The sequence below is a fragment of the Nycticebus coucang genome, chromosome 13 (assembly GCF_027406575.1).
Source record: "Nycticebus coucang isolate mNycCou1 chromosome 13, mNycCou1.pri, whole genome shotgun sequence".
Lineage (NCBI taxonomy): Eukaryota > Metazoa > Chordata > Mammalia > Primates > Lorisidae > Nycticebus > Nycticebus coucang.
Genome location: NC_069792.1, coordinates 85,555,397 through 85,570,349, shown reverse-complemented (window position 1 = coordinate 85,570,349; position 14,953 = coordinate 85,555,397). Strand labels below are relative to the sequence as shown.

At 37.0% G+C, this 14,953-nt stretch overlaps 1 protein-coding gene across 5 annotated transcripts in view; it reads left to right on the top strand.

Moving 5' to 3' along the window:
- Positions 1-13: 13 nt before the first annotated feature.
- TATDN1 (TatD DNase domain containing 1) overlaps positions 14-14,953 on the top strand; it is a 32,589-nt gene continuing 17,649 nt past the window's right edge. Inside the window, exons 1-7 of one of the 5 annotated variants that reach the window (XM_053558855.1) lie at positions 26-73; positions 394-596; positions 4,124-4,189; positions 4,506-4,555; positions 10,091-10,154; positions 12,795-12,938; positions 13,040-13,082. In XM_053558855.1, the coding sequence (XP_053414830.1) occupies positions 4,150-4,189; positions 4,506-4,555; positions 10,091-10,154; positions 12,795-12,938; positions 13,040-13,082 (341 nt within the window). In that variant the 5' untranslated portion in view covers positions 26-73; positions 394-596; positions 4,124-4,149. Of the gene's footprint in view, positions 74-393; positions 631-4,123; positions 4,190-4,505; positions 4,556-10,090; positions 10,155-12,794; positions 12,939-13,039; positions 13,083-14,953 lie in introns of those variants that run through there. The other 4 variants (XM_053558854.1, XM_053558853.1, XM_053558856.1 and 1 more) reach the window with 4 other exon arrangements.

Genomic DNA, 14,953 nt, shown 5'->3' with positions numbered 1-14,953 from the left:
CGGAGTGGCTGCCGCTTCCGCTTCCGTCGGGGAGGCCCTGCGTCTGCGGTCATGACTCGCTTCAAGTTTATCGGTAAGGGGGCAGTTTTGCGGGTTCTTGAATCTTTCTGACCTGTCCGGGACGTCGCTCACCAAGGCTGGAGGGCCAGGACTTGAGCTCCGCAGATTTTTAAAGATTGAAAGGGCCGCTCAATGGAAAAGAACTTGGGGAGACTTCTGGGTGGATGAGGAATCAATATTCTGGTTCTTGATCTAAGTTCGGGATTCACGAGTGTGTATTTATTTGTGAAAGTCCACAAGCACAGTTATGACTGTATTGTGTTGTATTCGATTTAAAATAGAGGAAGGAAACAACCTCCCAAGTTCCAGTCATTATGTTCCCTTTCATCCCAGGTGCACCTCCTGTCCCTTCCCCTCTGCTGTGGCTGAGAGGATGACGGCTTTAAGGGACCCATTAACTTCACAATTCGCTCTTTCACGTCACAGTTAACTGAACCCCTCAGGTGGGCCTGGCACTGGCCTAGGAACACAGTGAAATACTCAAAATTAATGGAAAAGAAACATTACTGATCTGTACTGCAATGGCACGCACCTGTGTAAGAATCCCTTAATTTCCACTCCTAATCACAGGTATTTCGTATTTCACTTTGCATTGTTTTTCTTCTTGAAATTTCCTGCCACCCCCATCTCTTAATTTTTTGGTTTTTCAAACTATTTCAACTGTCTTTAGCTGGATCTGACTAGAAATTGGTTTTCATACAGTATTTGTACACTTTTTTTGAGTTTACTTGCCAATAGGCATACTTTTGAGAGGAACTGTTTTTTTTTTTTAATTAAATCATAGCTGTGTACATTAATGCAATCGTGGAGTACAATGTGCTGCTTTTATATACAATTTGAGATATTTTCATCAAACAGGTTAACATAGGCTTCAAGGCATTTTCTTAGTTATTGTGTTAAGACATTTGTATTCTACATTTAGTAAATTTCACATGTACCCTTGTAAGATGCACCCTAGGTGTAGTCCCACCAATTACCCTCCCTCCACCCATCCTCACCCCTCCCCTCCCCTCCCTATCACTTTTCCCCATGTTCTATGAAAGGCTATGAAAGCTATAACTTGGTTTCATAGTAGGGCTGAGTACATTGGATACTTTTTCTTCCATTCTTGAGATACTTTACTAAGAAGAATATGTTCCAGCTCCATCCATGTAAACAAGAAAGAGGTAAAGTCTCCATCTTTCCTTACGGCTGCATAATATTCCATGGTGTACATGTACCACGATTTATTAATCCATTTGTGGGTTGATGAGCACTTGTGCTGCTTCCATGACTTAGCAATTATGAATTGGGCTGCAATAAACATTCTGGTACATATATCTTTGTTATGATGTGATTTTTGGTCTTTTGGATATATACCTAGTAGAGGAATTGTAGGATCGAATGGCAGGTCTATTTTTAGATCTCTAAGTGTTCTCCAAACATCTTTCCAAAAGGAACGTATTAGTTTGCATTCCCACCAGCAGTGTAGAAGTGTTCCCTTTTCTCCACATCACGCCAGTATCTCTGGTTTTGGGATTTTGTGATGTGGGCTAATTTTACTGGAGTTACATGATATCTCAAAGTAGTTTTGATTTGCATTTCTCTGATGATTAAGGATGATGAGCATTTTTTCATGTGTCTGTAGGCCATGTGCCTATCTTCTTCAGAGAAGTTTCTCTTCAAGTCCCTTGCCCACCCTGAGATGGGATCCCTTGTTCTTTTCTTGCTAAAACGTTTTGAGTTCTCTGTGGATTCTGGTTATTAAACCTTTGTTGGAGACATAACCTGCAAATATCTTCTCCCATTCTGAGGGTTGTCTGCTTTACTTACTGTGTTCTTGGCTGTGCAGAAGCTTTTTAGTTTGATCAGGTCCCAGTAGTGTATTTTGGGTGTTGATTCAATTGCTGGGGGGCGGGGGGGGGTCCTCCTCATAAAATGTTTGTCCAGGCCAATTTCTTCAAGGGTTTTCCCTGCACTTTCTTCTAGTATTTTTATAGTTTCATGTCTTAAGTTTAAATCTTTAATCTAGTGAGAGTCTATCTTAGTTAATGGTGAAAGGTGTGGGTCCAGTTTTAGTCTTCTACAGGTTGCCAGCCAGTTCACTTAGCACCATTTGATAAATAGGGAATATTTTCCCCATTGAATGTTTTTAATTGGCTGATTAAAGATCGAATAATGTTAAGTAGCTGGGTTCATCTCTTGGTTCTCTATTCTGTTTCATACATCTACCTCTCTGTTTTTGTGCCAGTACCATGCTGTTTTGATCCCTATCGATTTATAGTATAGTCTGAGGTCTGGTAGTGTGATTCCTCCTGCTTTGTTTTTATTTCTGAGTAATGTCTTGGCTAAAGTATGACAGCGGAGCTTTAATAGGGATTGCATTAAAATTGTATATTGCTTTGGGTAGTATGGACATTTTAACAATGTTGATTCTTCCTAGCCATGAGCATGGTATGTTTTTCCATTTGTTAACTTCTTTTTTTTTTTTTTTTTTTTCAGTTTTTGACGGGGGCTGGGTTTGAACCCCCCACCTCTGGCATATGGGGCCCACGCCCTATTCCTTTGAGCCACAGGCGCCACCCCATTTGTTAACTTCTTAAACTATTTCTTTTCTTTCAGTTTCATAGTTCTCTTTATAGAGATCTTTCATGTCCTTTGTTAAGTAAACTCCCAAATATTTCATTTTCTTTGGTACTACTGTGAATGGAATAGAGTCCTTGACTGTTTTTTCAGCATGACTATTGTTGGTATATATAAAGGCTACAGATTTATGAGTGTTGATTTTGTAACCTGAAATGCTGCTGTATTCCTTGATCAATTCTAAGAGTTTTGTAGTAGAATCCCTGGTGTTTTCCAGATATACAATCATATCATCTGCAAAGAGTGAAAATTTGATCTCTTCTGACCCTATGTGGATACCCTTGATCGCCTTTTGTTGCCTAATTGTGAAGGCTAAGACTTCCATTACAATGTTAAAAAGCAGTGGAGACAATGGGCAACCTTGTCTGGTTCCTGATCTAAGTGGAAATGATTTCAATTTAACTCCATTCAATATGATATTGGCTGTGGGTTTGCTGTAGATGGCCTCTTATCAGTTTAAGAAATGTCCCTTTTATACCCATTTTCTTAAGTGTTCTGATCATGAAAGGATGCTGGATATTATCAAAAGCTTTTTCTGCATCAATTGAGAGAACATATGGTCTTTGTTTTTTAATTTGTTTATGTGATGAATTATATTTATAGATTTATGTATATTGAACCAGCCTTGAGACACTGGGATAAAATCCACTGGTCATGGTGTATAATTTGTTCGATGTGTTGCTGGATTCTGTTTGCTAGGATGATAGGAATGGTTTTAATTCAAAAGATACTGTTGTCAGCCTAAATTAATCAAGAACGTCAGGCTCTAAGTGTTTATTTGAACACAAAGGTTGATGACTGTATCCCTAGGTACCTTGGGAAGTGCTCAGGAGCACAAAAGAGAGGCTCAAATATTTAAAGGAAAAAAAAAGGACATATCAGGATAAGGGGCAGTCACAAAAGTTGTTTATCAGGAATCATTATTGTTTTACAGAAGTAACATTGATTAGTGATTGGCTATAGATTGTCGAACTATAAGGTGTGTGGCACTTTATGTCTCCTCGGTGTCCTTGAGGCCCAGAGTCCTCACAGCAGGCAGCTTTGCGAAGTGATTATTTAGCTCAAGGGAGAGTCAGTCATGACTGCTGTTATTTCTTTTTTTTTAACATGGTGTCTTGCTATACTGCCCAGGCTGGTTTTGAACTCCTCTTCTGTGCCCAGAGTGCCAGTGTTTACATCTAATATTTCATAGTTGTATGTTAATGAGTCTGCCTTACCAATTCTGCAGTAAGTTTCTCTAAAGCAGGAATTACTTCTTAAATTCACCTTTGTATTCTGCGCGTCTGGTGCAGTAGCTGACACGTGGTAGGCACTTCATTATTGTTTGAATAGATGAATTTGTGAATGAAAAGTTGAGTCACAGGAACTTTTATTTAAAGTAAAACTTTCAAATTGACACTCTTAATTGAATAATCAGTTATTTTATTTTTGCTTTCCACAGATATTGGTATCAACTTGACAGATCCTATGTTCAGAGGAATTTATAGGGAGGTTCAAAAGCATCCAGGTAAATGTTTCTTTTATTAAGGTAAATATTTTCTCTATGAAGACATATTTTTTGCGCAATCTTGAAAAGCATAATCCACTCTGATAATTGATATAATAAAGAGTTCTTCATCATGAATAAAACAATTAAAGAAAATGAAACAATATGTATATATTGGTAAACCATGACCATGAACAGTTATAAAGCACCTATTATAACAAAGTTTTAATGAAGCCCTTCTAACTTGTGGAAGTTTAAATAACTGTATGCACAAAAGCCAAATAATAGTTAAATTTTTATTTACCAGGTTTTCATAATGTGGGGTTGTCTTTTACAGATGACTTACAGGATGTAATAGGGAGAGCTGTCCAGATTGGCATTAAAAAGGTAACATTTGATTTTTGCTATTCTTGCATTTTCTTGTTTGTAACTAAATTTTAGTTGAAGTTCTGCATAATAGATGGTATAAAGAGCCAATGCCATACTTGGGGTATGTAGCATCTACATGTAATATTAGCAAGTTAATAGAAATAAAATATGAGGGGCGGCGCCTGTGACTCAATCGGTAGGGCGCCGGCCCCATATACCGAGGGTGGTGGGTTCAAACCCAGCCCCGGCCGAACTGCAACCAAAAAATAGCCAGGCATTGTGGCGGGCGCCTGTAGTCCCAGCTACTCGGGAGGCTGAGGCAAGAGAATCGCTTAAGCCCAGGAGTTGGAGGTTGCTGTGAGCTGTGTGAGGCCACAGCACTCTACCGAGGGCCATAGGGTGAGACTCTGTCTCTACAAAAAAAAAAAAAAGAAAAGAAATAAAACATGAGAATATTCCCTTCAGGAATTTAAGTTACACAGACCTCATATATAGTTTGTTTTTTTTTTTTTAATGTGATCAGAAATGTGATAAATGGCAAAATGTCTTTGAAAAAAATTTTAAGCCTATGGGAATTATTCGGCTTCTTAAGAGGCAACTTTATATACATATATATATATATATTTTTTTTTTTTTTTGACACAAAGTCTCACTATGTCGCTTTGGGTACAGTGCCGTGGCGTCATAGCTCACAGCAACCTCAAATTCTTTGCGCTTAAGCGATTCTCTTGCCTCAGCCTCCCAAGTAGCTGGGACTATAGGTGCCCATCACAATGCCTAGCTATTTTTTAGTTATAGTTGTTATTGTTGTTTGGCAGGCCCAGGCTGGATTCGAACTCGCCAGCTCTGGTGTATGTGGCTGGCGCCCTAGCTGCTGAGCTACAGGCACTGAGCCAACTTATATGTATTTTATAACATAATTCACCATTTGTTGTAAGAAAGCATTCGTCAAAAAGACATGTGTCTGTCACCAAGTCTAGCTTTTATACAGGTATACCATTTCAAATAACTGAGAAGACACTTTAATTTTTTTTTTTTTTTTTTTGCAATTTTTTGACTGCGGCTGGGTTTGAACCCGCCATGTCTGGCATATAGGGCCAGCACCCTACTCCTTTGAGCCACAGGCGCCGCCCCAGGACACTTTAATTTTTACAACAATAAAATTCATACTACTTTTTAGAGAGTTCTTAACCAAATGAATATTAGCTCAATGTCAAATTCTTTGAGTAGCTGTTTCCTTAAATTAGTTTTGAAAATAGGCTAGTTCATGTATGCACACAAGAAACAAGGTTAAATCCATAGTGTGGTATCCAGACATTTGGTAGGTGGTGCTTTTAAGTTGAATAACCTCAGTTTTAAAAAGTAACCCTGTGTTGAAAAAATAATACTTCATTTTATATGGAATCAGAAAAAAACTCGAATAGCCAAGACATTACTCAGAAATAAAAACAAAGCAGAAGGAATCACGCTACCAGACCTCAGACTATACTATAAATCCATAGGGATCAAAACAGCATGGTACTGGCACAAAAACAGAGAAGTAGATGTCTGGAACAGAATAGAGAACCAAGAGATGAATCCAGCTACTTACCGTTATTTGATCTTTGACAAGCCAATTAAAAACATTCAGTGGGGAAAAGATTCCCTATTTAATAAATGGTGCTGGGCGAACTGGCTGGCAACCTGTAGAAGACTAAAACTGGACCCACACCTTTCACCATTAACTAAGATAGACTCTCACTGGATTCAAGATTTAAGCTTAAGACATGAAACTATAAAAATACTAGAACAGAGTGCAGGGAAAACCCTTGAAGAACTCGGTCTGGGCGAGTATTTTATGAGGAGGACCCCCTGGGCAATTGAAGCAGCTTCAAAAATATACTACTGGGACCTGATCAAACTAAAAAGCTTCTGCACAGCCAAGAACACAGTAAGTAAAGCAAGCAAACAGCCCTCAGAATGGGAGAAGATATTTGCAGGTTATGTCTCTGACAAAGGTTTAATAACCAGAATTCACAGAGAACTCAAACGTATAAGCAAGAAAAGAACAAGTGATCCCATCGCAGGCTGGGCAAGGGACTTGAAGAGAAACTTCTCTGAAGAAGACAGGCTTACAGCCTACAGACATATGAAAAAATGCTCATCATCTTTAATCATCAGAGAAATGCAAATCAAAACTACTTTGAGATATCATCTAACTCCAGTAAGATTAGCCCATATCACAAAATCCCAAGACCAGAGATGTTGGCGTGAATTTGGAGAAAAGGGAACACTTCTACACTGCTGGTGGGAATGCAAATTAATGCATTCCTTTTGGAAAGATGTTTGGAGAACACTTAGAGATCTGAAATAAGATCTGCCATTCAATCCTATAATTCCTCTACTAGGCATATACCCAGAAGACCAAAAATCACATCATAACAAAGATATATGTACCAGAATGTTTATTGCAGCCCAATTCATAATTTCTAAGTCATGGAAAAAGCCCAAGTGCCCATCGACGCACGAATAGATGAATAAATCGTGGTACATGTACACCATGGAATATTATGCAGCCTTAAAGAAAACTTTACCTCTTTCATGTTTACATGGATGGAGCTGGAACATATTCTTCTTAGTAAAGTATCTCAAGAATGGAAGAAAAAGTATCCAATGTACTCAGCCCTACCATGAAACTAATTTATGGCTTTCACATGAAAGCTATAACCCAGTTATAACCTAAGAATATGGGGGAGAGGGAGCGGGGAGGATGCGGGGAGGGAGGGTGACTGGTGGGATTACACCTGCGGTGCATCTTACAAGGGTACATGTGAAACTTAGTAAATGTAGAATGTAAATGTCTTAATAACTAAGAAAATGCCAGGAAGGCTATGTTAACCAGTGTGATGAAAATGTGTCAAACTGTCTGTAAAACCAGTGTATGTTGCCCCATGATCGCATTAATGTACACAGCTATGATTTAATAATAAAAAAAGTAACCCTGGTGATTGAGTTTTGTAATCTCCAACTGTAAAGTTTTATTGGTTATTATTCATAAGAAATATGAAAGGATAAAAGTCACATTGAGTTCTCATTATGCAGTCATTCTCTTCTTGGTAAATCACTTTATATAGTACTTTTTTGCAAATTGAAATACCCATCTTCTAAATTTCCATTTGTCAGCCATGAATAATTTAACCTTAACATTTCTGTTCATATACACATGTGCTCGGGGGCACACACACACACAAAGACATACACACATGTGTGCGCACATATACAAACACACACAACTGACTTAGTAGTAATAGAACTGAAGTGATTTTTACTTTGGCATGGTTCCAAACTGAAATTTAATTCCATACTTTGCAGTTTTATTGTAGTGGTTAAAACCACAGTTAGAGTATCACAAACCTGAATTCTAACCCACGCTTCATTCTTCTTGTGAAAATTAGATAAAATATTGAATATAAGGCATTTCGTGTTATACCTGGCAGAAACAAGGCTTCATTATGTATATGATGGAAGCCACCACCATCATCATCACTGTACATTGGGAGAGGAAATGCTGCCCTCTAGTCTTGCCCTTACCCTTTAACTACTACTATATTTAGGGAAGTTATAGGTAAAGTAAAAATTCTACATTCTTCTAAAGAATAGTAGACTTGGTTAGAAATTATTTTGCATAATTGAAGTGCTGAATGTGGGCACGTGGCCTGGTATTAAAGAATTAGGTAATGTTAGTAACAAGAAAGTTTTCCCAATATTTTTATTAATATATTACACCCTGTGTTTTATAGGCACTTGAGAATTTAATTATGACTATATACAGTCATTGAATAATACTCAATGCCTAGACATATGAGAGTTTTGAGTTCCTATATGAAAATATCTGTTTATTAGGTGGCACCTATGGCTCAGTAAGTAGGGCACCAGCCCCATATACCGAGAGTGGTGGGTTCAAACCCAGCCCCAGCCAACTGCAACAAAAAAATAGCCAGGTGTTGTGGCAGGCTCCTGTACTCCCAGCTACTCCGGAGGCTGAGGCAAGTAAATCGCCTAAGCCTAAGAGCTGGAGGTTGCTGTGAGCTGGGACACCACGGCACTCTCAGGTATTTTGTAGGGCTGAGTACATAGGCACTCTACCGAGGATGTCAGTAAGTAAGACTGTCTTTTAAAAGAAAATATCTGTTTATCTTTTGCAATTCTACCTTTGTTTTTTATGTTTTTTTTTTTTTTTTTTTTTTTTGGCCAGGGCTGGGTTTGAACCCGCCACCTCCAGCATATGGAGCCAGCGCCCTGCCCCTTTGAGCCACAGTCGCCGCCCCATGTTTTGTATGTTTTCTCTTTAGGTGTGTACCTAGAATGAATTCTTCATTTTAACTTAGGGAGACTTGAAAGTTGCTTTAAAAGTGCATCAGTGTGTTTGAATCGCTTCTTTAGAAGAATGTAGACCTTAAGCAGTGCTGCCTCAGTACTCACCATCAACATATAACTCTTCAGTCATAGCGCTTCTATGATGTTTTCATTTTAACAGAAAAGATGGCATTCTAACTATTGGGTGGTCTCTAACGGCCACCTCTGTAAAACTATGCTTCTTTGCCAAGAGTTATACATTTCCTGCAGAGGTTCATCGGTATACATTAATTCAGTGATTCTTAAACTTTTTGGTCTTAGTACCACTTTATACTTTTTAATATTATAGGGGACCCCCAAAGAGCTTTTGTTTATGTGGGTTTTACCTATTGATAATACTATATTAGAAATTAGAGAAAATTTTAAGGTATTCATTTCTTATAACAGTAAACTACTATATAACATAAATAGAATAGCATATTTTTGTGACAATAAGTTTTTCTAGAACAAAAAACAATTCATAACCTGAGTGGAATTGTTACACATTTTTTTCACATCTCTTTAATGCCTGGGTAACAGAAAGACTGCTGAATTTTCTTATCTGTTTCCGTAGTGGTATGATATGTAACATAACCTCTGAAATACCTCACTGTGCACTTGTGAATTATCGTGAAAAAAAAAATTTTTTTTTTTTTTTTTTTTTGCAGTTTTTGGCCAGGGCTAGGTTTGAACCCACCACCTCCGGCATATGGGGCCAGCACCCTACTCCGTTGAGCCACAGGCACTGCCCTTGTGAAAATAGTTTTGACCTTATATGCATTCTAGGAATTCTCAGACTATACTTGGTGTACTGTTGAATTAATTACTCCTTTGAATCATTGATTTAAATTAGTCACTGATTCAGATGAACAAAATTCTAAATTTGTAAGTCTTTAGTTATTCAGTCTTTCATAACACATTATTTCTGTTCTCTAGGAACACACGGTCCAGTAGGAAAAACAGATATGTAAATACATTCTAACAAGGAGGAATGACGAATTTCAGCTGTAGCGTTTGTGTGTAGAGGGCTAATCAGGGACCAGTCTACGTCTCCTGGCTGAAATTTAAAGGAAGGGGAGATGTGACAGTCACAGAGGAAAAAGCATCTGGAATAAGGAAGTGGCAGGAAACTGCTGTTGATACCCTATTAAAGTTGGCTTATTTTTTTTTCTGTTTCAGTTTATGATTACTGGTGGAAGTCTACAAGACAGTAAAGATGCACTGCATTTGGCACAGACAAATGGTATCTTCATATTACTTTTACCTCCCAAAATAAGAATTAAGTAATTTTGAAGAAGTCTTTCTGAGAACTGCTTCAGGTATAATACAATGTGTCACTGACAATAGGAGAATGAACTGATTTCAAGGGGACATTATTAAGATGATAAAATTCAGAGTACTCATTGAATCAGAGATGCTGATAAAACAAAGATTTATTTTAAGATTTCAGTTAATGAGAATAAAGTTCTTCAGGTATATAAGTTTTCCAGGTATATAATTTAATCTAAAGTATTCCTGATGTGGAATTTGTGTGTGTGTGGTTAAGATATGAATTACTTTTTATTCTTTTTTAAGCTTAAACTGTGAAGGATTGTTTTATTAAATATTTATTTATTTTTAATTTCTATTAAATCAAAACTATACATTTATGGGGTACAATGTGATGTACAATGTGGAATACTTAAACTGATTAACATAACCATCACCTCACTTATTTTTTGTGGTAATTTATAATATACTCTTAGTTGTCTTAAAGTATACCCTTGTATTGTGCACCTTAGGTGAGATCCCACCGAATGCCCTCCCACTTTCCTCCACTCAGCTTTCCTCACCCCTCATCTCTCTTTCCTCTCCCCTCCCCTCCCCTCCTTCTTTCTGGACTGTATTTGTGTTTTATCATTGGTATGAATGTGTAAGTGATTATATATTGGGTTTATAATAGTATAGAGTACATTGGATACTTTTTTTTCCATTCTTGAGATATTTACTAAGAAGAATATGTTCCAACTCCATCCAGGTAAACATAGAAGATGTAAAGTCTCCATCTTTTTATGGCTACATAGTATTCCGTGGTCTTCATATATCACAATTTGTTAATCCATTAATGAGTTGATGAGCATTTGGGCTTCTTCCATGATTTGGCAATTATGAATTGGGTTGCAGTAAACATTCTGGTGCAGATGTCTTTGATATAAAATGATTTTTGTTCATCTGGGTGGATACTTAGTAATGGAACATACCTTGGGGAAAAGATTTCCTATTTAACAAATGGTGCTGGGAGAACTGGCTGGCGACCTGTAGAAGACTGAAACTGGACCCCCACCTCTCACCATTAACAAAAATTGATTCTCACTGGATAAAAGATTTAAACTTAAGACATGAAACTGTAAAATTGTTAAAGGAGAGTGTGGGGAAAATGCTTGAAGATATTGGCCTGGGAAAATATTTATGAGGAGGACCCCCCCGGCAATTGAAGGAACACCAAAAATATATTACTGGTATCTGACCAAGCTATTAAGTATCATGTGGACCAGACACTTATGCAAAGCCCCAGAAGGCAAAAGTATATAATCCTTTATTGCTCATTTTATGTTTATACATTTTGCATTTATTTAAAATCTTAAAAGTTTGCTATTGATTTTTATAGGTATCCTAGTTACATAAAATACCTCATTTATCTGACATTCATTTATCTTTTTTTTACATGCCTCATGCTAGAACTGAGGAATTAGGCATTCTACATAATTTTTCAAAATAATATGTTCCTTTAAGTATAAAAATTTACTAAAAACAATTTTTTTTTTTTTTTTTTTTTGTAGAGACAGAGTTTCACTTTATGGCCCTCGGTAGAGTGCCATGGCATCACACAGCTCACAGCAACCTCCAACTCCTGGGCTTAAGCGATTCTCTTGCCTCAGCCTCCCGAGTAGCTGGGACTACAGGTGCCCGCCACAACGCCCGGCTATTTTTTGGTTGCAGTTTGGCCAGGGCTGGGTTTGAACCCGCCACCCTCGGTATATGGGGCCGGCGCCTTACCAACTGAGCCACAGGCACCGCCTACAAACAATTTTTTATGGAAATATTTCTAAAATGCACACTTCTCTTCAGGGTCCACTGATGTTTTGTCTTAGTGATTAAGGACATAAAAATATCATCTTCCAGAAGTATTTGAGGTATATCAGAATATTTTATCCTTACTTTTTATTCCCAAACCAGGTGTGCTCTTAAAAGTTCCCCCACTTACATTATCAGCTCTCTTCCAATCCTCTCTGTGTACCTTGAGTCTTACCATATTTAAAAAGAATGCTTCTTTTTGTTTGTAAAATCTGCATGAGAGTCTGAGAAAGATTTATGTGTCTCCCATGGGCTTTTTGAGTGCTAAACCACTCAAAAAGCATTTGGACTTTACAGTTGTATTCCATACAAGTAAAGCTGTCAAAGTAGCCTCCATATAAGCAAGGTATATTTTTTTGTTAGACCAATCTCCTTTTCCACCTCTTTAACTTGCCCCCATTATTATTAACCTTTTTAAGATGAATACATCTTAACTGTTAAATACCTGAACCAAGTCATATGAACAGTGAATGTAAAAGATAAAATTAGATAATGACATTTTAAGAAATTGTTTTACTTTCTGTTCTACAATGCTCAGTAAGTACCAAGCTTTGGAAGGACTTGAGTTAATTATTTTCATATTCATAGTCTACTTTGTTAATGTATTCCAAAATTCTCATGATTAACATAACCCAAGTCTGGTAGTTTGAATAGTTTATGGCTATTGTTAAAAACCCTTTGAAGTTATTTAATATTCTCATTTTTGTGTATTACGTATAAACACGAGAAAATATTTTGAAAGTAACCCTAAGTCTTTATTTTGTGTCAGATATGTTTTTCAGTACAGTTGGATGTCATCCTACAAGATGTGGTGAATTTGAAAAGAATAACCCTGATCTTTACTTAATGGAATTGCTAAATCTTGCTGAAAACAATAAAGGGAAAGTTGTGGCAATAGGAGAATGTGGACTTGGTAAGTGCCAACCTAGCCACTTATGATGACTTAGTTTGAAAATGTCTGATTTGTTATGTATTAAAGTCATGAGTAATTATTTTTTTTTATATCTTTTCAAGATTTTGACCGACTACAGTTTTGTCCCAAAGATACTCAGCTCAAGTAAGGAAATGTCTTGACTTTAGAAATTATTGTAAAGTCTTAAGTGTTTTTTAAGTAACTTTGATCAGTTAAGAATATATTATGGTTGGATTAAGCATCAGGATTTTATTTTCCTTATTGTATATCAAAAGTTAAGTGAAACATTCCATACATACTTGCACGTAATTCATAAGGGATGGAAGTACATTGTTTCCTTGATTAACCATTTAATTTGATTTTAATGTTAGACATAAAGGATGAGTTTTATATGATAGAGTCCTTTTTTGGAGTTTATCATTTGTTTAATAAATGCAGGCCAGGTGTGGTGGCTCAAGCCTGTAAGCCTAACACTTTGGGAGACTGAGGTAGAAGGATCACTTAAGGCCAGAAATTTGAAACCAGCCTGGACAATATAGCAAAACCCTGATTCTACAAAAAAAATAAGAACTATTAGCTGAATGGAGGCACATGCTTGTAGTGCCAGCTACTTGGGAGGCTGAGGCAGGAGGATTGTTAGAGCTTCGGAAGTTGAGTGTATAGCTTAGAGGAGTGAGCTGAGCTGTGCATCCTACCACTGTGCGGTATGGATGACAACAAGACCCTGCCTCACAAAATAAATAAATAAATAAAAAGACCCCCACACAAATGCATTTATACATGAATGATTCCAATGGAATGAATGAAGTTGTAGGGATATGTTTTAAGAGCAGGAGATATTAAAAATGGGTCATAAGATCACTGAAACTGGAAAATCATGTTTTACTTTTGCTGCACATTAGCTGTGGTTAGTTTGGAAATGTGAGAATCCTTTAAGAGAAGCCATATTAAGAGTGGTGGCGTCTGAGAAAGCCCCAAAGCTCACAAGTCTGCTGGAGGATTGGAACTCCCATCATCATACTATTAGATCAGTGTTAGAGGCCGAAAGGAAAAATTAGAGCAAAATTTTAATTTAAAACATGAGCATTTTGTTGAATTTCAAAAACATCCTAATTGTCAAGATGATAAAATATTAGATTGAGCTCCTACAGAACAGAAGGTCAATTTAGTTATTCAACAAATAATTATGGCACAAAATTTATATTATGGCCGTAATTATGGCCAGCAATTGCTGGGAACTCATTAAAAAATATGAATAAGGTACAATTTCTGTCCCTAGAGGCTTTTAAGAATAAACAACTTTCTCTTTCCCCTTAGCTGCTCATACAAAAAAGAGAATTTGGGTTAGATTCTCTTTTAAGATACTATCCAGCTTTATCATAATATTTAATAATTAATAATTTTGTCATGTAGTGATATGATTATATAATTAAGCCAGTGACTTGAAGGCTTGAAGGGATTTTTCAAATTATAAATGCCAAAAGTATACTTCCTCACCCCTCCTCCTCTGCTCCCCTGCAAACCCTATATGTCTGAAAGTCATCTCAGTGAGGAGCAGATTTTCTAGCAGAGTCTGTTGGACTATAAACTTGAAGCTCCAGAATTCCTAGATTGTGAAGGTCTATGACCAAAGTGTACATGTTCATACTGAAACAGAAAAACGGTTGTCTTTAATAATTTCTTTAGTTAGGCCCAACAGATGATTATTCCTTGACTCTAATGTCTTTTTCAGCCAGGATGAGCCTCCTAAGCCAGACAGACTATATATTATGGCAAGCAAGCACAGTTGTAGTGACCCCCCAAGTTTTCTTGCCCATGAGGCTTTTCATCCAGAATGAGTTAAAACTGATTTTAAAATGCAGCCTAAATACTTCAATCTCAGTTTTGGGTTCAATTGAAAACATTTATGTTATCTGATCTCTTTTATTGTTTTGAATATACTTCACTATTATCAGAAGTGAATATACTTCACTAAGATCAGAACTTAGGCTGTATTTTAACTTGCATGCCAGTTG